Source organism: Festucalex cinctus, chromosome 7 (genome assembly GCF_051991245.1).
Source record: "Festucalex cinctus isolate MCC-2025b chromosome 7, RoL_Fcin_1.0, whole genome shotgun sequence".
NCBI classification, from domain to species: domain Eukaryota; kingdom Metazoa; phylum Chordata; class Actinopteri; order Syngnathiformes; family Syngnathidae; genus Festucalex; species Festucalex cinctus.
In genome coordinates, this window is record NC_135417.1 from 6,774,761 (window position 1) to 6,780,295 (window position 5,535).

At 36.7% G+C, this 5,535-nt stretch overlaps 1 protein-coding gene across 1 annotated transcript in view; it reads left to right on the plus strand.

Annotated features, from left to right (window-relative positions):
• LOC144021862 (zinc finger protein 618-like) overlaps positions 1 to 4,411 on the plus strand; it is a 7,121-nt gene extending 2,710 nt beyond the window's left edge. Inside the window, exons 4-6 of the mRNA XM_077526061.1 lie at positions 887 to 1,211; positions 1,970 to 2,162; positions 3,485 to 4,411. Of these exons, the coding sequence (XP_077382187.1) occupies positions 887 to 1,211; positions 1,970 to 2,162; positions 3,485 to 3,831 (865 nt within the window). The 3' untranslated portion in view covers positions 3,832 to 4,411. The remainder of the gene's footprint in view (positions 1 to 886; positions 1,212 to 1,969; positions 2,163 to 3,484) is intronic.
• The last annotated feature ends 1,124 nt before the right edge of the window (positions 4,412 to 5,535 follow it).

Consider the following 5,535-nt stretch of genomic DNA (forward strand, 5'->3'; position numbering starts at 1 on the left):
GAAACAAATGAGTTCATGAGGGTTTTAGTCTCGTTATCGTCCGGTGAAAAATGTGTGTTGATGAAAATGATTTTTGTTTGCTTTTTATCCACCAATTTTTTTTTCCCGACAAATTTTCCTAGAAATTATTTTCTTGAAAAAAACATCTTTGAAAACTAGGGATTTTTTCCCATAAAATAAAATTTTATGGAAAAATAAATAATAGAGTATTAAAGTAAGATTTAAAAAAATTGATTTCTTCTCAAAATTGTTAAAAAAAAATCTTATTTTTTTAAATAAAAACCTGTAAATAGTAGGGATTTTTAAAAAATTAAATTCATTTTTTTCTTGAATATTACAATATTAAAAAAGAAACAGAAACTGAGATAAAAAAAAAAATTACGTCCTTTTCAAGATTGTTTTCCTAGAAATGATTTTCTTGAAAAGAAATATATGACGACTATTTCTATAAAATTCTGTTTTATGGAATATAAGTAATAAAGTATAAAAGTAAGATTCCTTCTCAAGATTGTAAAAAAAATATTTTCTTACAAAAAAAATTGTGAAAACTATGAATTTTTTTTGATAACATTCTTTTTTTTTTCTTGAATAATACAATATTAAAAAAGAAACAAAAACTAGGGATTTTTTTCCCATAAAATTCAGTTTTATGGAAAAATAAGTAATAAAGTATAAAAGTAAGATTTAAAAAAAAGATTTTTGAAAAAGTGATGATTTTCATCTGGGGAAAAAAATCTGAAAAGACTATAAGGAATTTTTTAACTGAAATAAATTTTTTCTTGGAAAAAAAAACGTGATTTTTTTTTTAATTTATTTTTTTTTTTTTTTTGTCCACCAAATGAACACTACTTTTAGTTTGATGTGTCCGGACTCGCTTGAATTTTAGGCTGGAGGGAGCGCTGGCGCCACCTTCGGACAATGCGGCGGAGAGCGGCTGCTGGCGTTCCAAACTCGCCACGCTGAAGTCGGTCAACAAATTGTCGAAGTCGGGCAAGCTGCGCCGAATCCTGCCGGCTGGCGACCAGCTGCTGCTCCAGCGCGTGGACAGTGAGCTGCTGGAGCAGGTGGCGGCGCTGCTGGCGCCGTTCGACGAGGCCAAGCGCCACCTCTCCTCGGCCCGGGCGCCCACGCTTCACCTGGTGCTCCCCACCAAAGCCACGCTGCTCAAGGCTCTGCTCCGTCGCCATGACGACAGTCAGGTGGTTGCCGAGGTAACCCGCCCGACGACGCTGTACGGAAAACGCTTCTTTTTATTTCATAAGATCCAGAAAATGATTATTAATTTATGCAGTATTACTCATGCATGTCTTGTGATTTATTTATTTATTTATTTAATCTTGTAATAAAAAAAAAAAAATTGTATTTAATTTTTTTTTTAACTCATTCACTCCCAACCATTTTCACTTGTGGTTTCCTGGATTTTGACTGATTTTTCAAGGCCCGCGAAATATTATGTTCTATTGCTATAAAAATATGGAACATACCAAAAGAGAGATTAAAGTCTCTTCTTTTATCAGGGGGAAAAAAAAGTGTATTCCTGTTTCCGCTGTGCAGCAATTAGCAATAGAACATGGCTAAGTTTGAATGTTTTTCACAATTCTGCTTAGAACTGTGGGGAAATCAGCTTGTTTTAACATGGCCTGGTTGATCTCTTATACTCTGCTGCCACTCAACCATTTTCTGCAGTAGAGAGACTGCATCAAAGACTTCTCTATGCTCTGGCATTAAAAACAAAACAAAAACAACAACGTATAAGTACGTCTTTGGGACACTTAAAACATTTAAAATGACGTATTTATACGTTTTTGGGAGCCAATGAGTTAATCTTGTGATTTTTTAAAATGTTGCGATTTTTTTTTATTTTATTATTAATTTTCTTATCTTGTGATTTTTTGATTTTTTTTTTTTGTTTAAATCTTGTGATTTTTATTTTTATTTATTTTATTTTTTTTTATTTCCTCCCCCACAGCTAAAAGCGAAGTTATCCGAGGCAGTGGACTTGAAGTTCCATATTGACGTTTACCACAAGGTGGCGACGGCTCTGTCGCCGTCCCTGAGGACGTTCCTGAGGAAGACGGTGAGCGCGCAGGAATACGACGAGGTCGTCGGCACCCTGGCGCGGCTCATCGAGAAGTCGCGGGCGTCGGAGGGCCCGCTGGACGGTCAGTCGCACGCTCCGCTCAATTCACAACACTGACAGACAGACAGACAGACACTTTTCTGGACTTCATATGATGTGAAATACTTTTGTTGATAGCACGTATAAATCTGTACAAAATGATTTCTAACTAATTATAGGTTTACGAGACCATAAAGTTGTTTAGTCATGTGACAGCCCATATAAGACAGAAGAAAACAAGATGGCCGGACTCGCGGTGGTCATGTACAAGCGACAAAAATAAGTAGTGACGATATTATTACACATTTTAAAATCTTACTTTTATACTTTATTACTTTTTATTTTTCTATAAAACCAAATTTTATGAGGAAAAAAATCCTTAGCTTTCACAGATTTTATTTTTCAAGAAAATAATTTCTTGGAAAAGGAAGTCATATTTTATATATTCATCTTAGTTTTTGTTTCTTTTTAAATATTGTAACACTCAAGAAAAACTGAATTTTATGGGGAAAAAAATCCCTAGTTTTCGCAGATTTAAAAAAAAAAAAAAAAAAAGAATTTTTTTAACAATCTTGAGAAAGAAGTCATTTTTTAAAAAATCTTAATTTTATGGTTTATTACTTATTTATTTTTCCATAAAACGGAATTTCATGGGAAAAAATTTCACAGATTTTTTTGTCAAGAAAATAATTTTTAACAATCTTGAGAAGGAAGTATTTTTTTTTTTAAATCTGACTGTAATATATTTATACTTATTTTTCCATAAACTGAATTTTATGGAAAGAAAATTCCCTATTTTTCAAAGATTTTTTTTTCAAGAAAATCATTTCTAGGAAAGGAAGTCATAATTTTTTTGAAGTTAATTTTTGTTTATTTTTTTTAACGTAGTAATACTCAAGAAAAACTGAATTTTATGGAAAAAAAATCCCTACTTTTCACAGATTATTTTTTCCAAGAAAAGAATTTTTAACAATCTTGAGAAGGAAGTCATGTATTTTTTTTGTCTTAAATTTTATCTTACTTTTTGAATTTCTTTAATCCTGTTTCTCTTAATAACAAAACGGGTATATGTGTTAAAATATTTATTTTTAGGGGTCAATTGTTGTTTTTCCACACACACAAAAAAGTCCTAATCTTACAACTGATAAAGTTTTACTCATATGTATCATTAAAGAGATGAAAAATAATGAAGAAATGAAAATGTACAATGACCTCCAACTCCCTGTTGACTCTCGCTTTGCATTTCTGCCCAATCACGGATATTAAAAATGAAATTCACTCTTCGGGAATCCCTCCAAAATGTCACGCCGTGCGTTACCTGATCATGTGACGGCAACCAACCAGCGTTGTTGCATTTTGCGCCAGGTGTGTGGTCGCCGGAGGCGTCCGAGGTCGACGACTTCTTTTCCGCCTGCATCGAGGAGGCGGGGGAGGATGACGAGGAGGAAGACGGTGAGAAGGATCACTGGGGGCGGCAGGTGGTGCGACAATACCTGAGCGACAAGATGCCGCCGCCGCACGCTCGCTCGTTGCTGGACTTCTGGAAGGAGCGCTCGGACGCGCTGGCGCGGCCGGCCGACAGTTTTCTGTCCATCCCGGCGAGCTGCGCGCCGGCACAAGCCGACTTGCCGGCGCTCGCCCGCAGACGCGCCGCCATTCACCCCCGAAACGTGGACGCCTTGTTGTTCCTGCATAGCAACACGCAAGTGTAGGTGACCTCGCAATGTTGCACTTGACTTTGAAAATGAAATTTACTTGAGGAGTCCAGCAGTTTGGTAATAAATTTGTTTTGAGGAGTGATCACGCCAGTATCATTCCAGATGTTTCCATTACTGACTAAAAAAAAAAGGGAGCAGGATTTGCTGGGATGGGGAAAAAGTGTTGGTGTCAAATGTTGTCTCAAGATTGGGAGCGCGATTTTTATTTTATTTTTTTCTAAAATGCTCACTCAGGATTACGAGGGAACGTGCAAATTCCATTCCCGTGTCAGCCTCACTGATCTATATATATGACTGGATAGCCACTAGGCTAAGACTTTTGAGGTCGCGAGGCCGCCATATTGCTCCTCCCAAGAAACGTTAGCATACGAACTAGGAGTGTGACAATTATCAATATTAGTATAAATCATGATGATTTGTCTCCCGATAGATTATAGATGCGCTTATACAAGTATCGCGATATTTATCGTTAATCTACAGCTAATATAATGGCTCATGACTGATTGAGCAATTACTTGGCGTGCCACTAGGGGGAGCACCTCATAAAAGTGGCGGGGAAATGGACGCAAGCGAAGAAGACTCATCAGCTTACTTTTATTATTATTATATATTATTTTGATTTATTATTATTTTAATTTATATTTCTATATATATTATATATATTTATATATTATGTATTTATATTATATTTATTTATATTTTTTTTATTCCCCGCGACCCTTGTGAGGAATAAGCGGTCAAGAAAATGGATGGTTGGATGGATAAATTTTTTATTATACTATGAATTATTTATTATTATTATTATTATTTCATTATTAGTTTTATAGTAGATCATCATGGATTTATTACCTGAGCAAATATATCAATAATCGCGGTATCGTCATATTATCGTGAGCCTTGCATCGCATATCGTATTCGTATCGTGAGGTACCCACAGCTTCTCAACCCTAATACAAACCCTGTTTTAAATTTATTAAACATAAATAAATAATACACGGAGAAATGATATGCTTAATGATGTTTACAGGAGGAAACTTAAACTACATATTTTTTGTTATTAAAGAATTATAACTAATTCTAATATTGGGGTCTAAGGAACTGAGCAATAAAGTTAAAAAGGTCTTCAAAGCAGCACATACCATCCACTTATTTATTCATTTATTTACATGTTAAAAAATAGTGACCACCCCGGCCTATCTCATCTGTACGTAGTTTACACAGTACTGTCGTCTGCTCGTGAGGTGGGAGTAACAAGATGGCCGCCCTGTGACTTCAATATACACATGTCAGTGAGTCAGGTTCAGCCGCTCAAGGGCTGAATCGCAGTCCAAGAGCGCCCTCTACTGGTGTAAAGTTGATACTGCAGCCAAGCAAAGTAATTAGTCATCTTTCTGCTGTCAGTGGTCACCACAGCGATGTTCGTGTTTACTTCCATTTTGTTGCCTTTCATGGGTCCTTCTCACTCCTTCGTGCGTCCCCAAATTCCCTTTCCACACCTCCTTTCCGTCCCATTCAACCCTTCTTCCCTTACATCCTTCCACGCAGCTCTCCTCCTTGCTTCCTTTCATCCATTCTTGTCACCGTTCCTTCCTCCATTTGTACCACCTGTGTGACGACCACCAGGGGGCGTCTTCCCGACAGACCTTATGAGCCAATAGGAGGGCACGAGCCCGGCGCACGTGCGGCGTGCACGCGCCA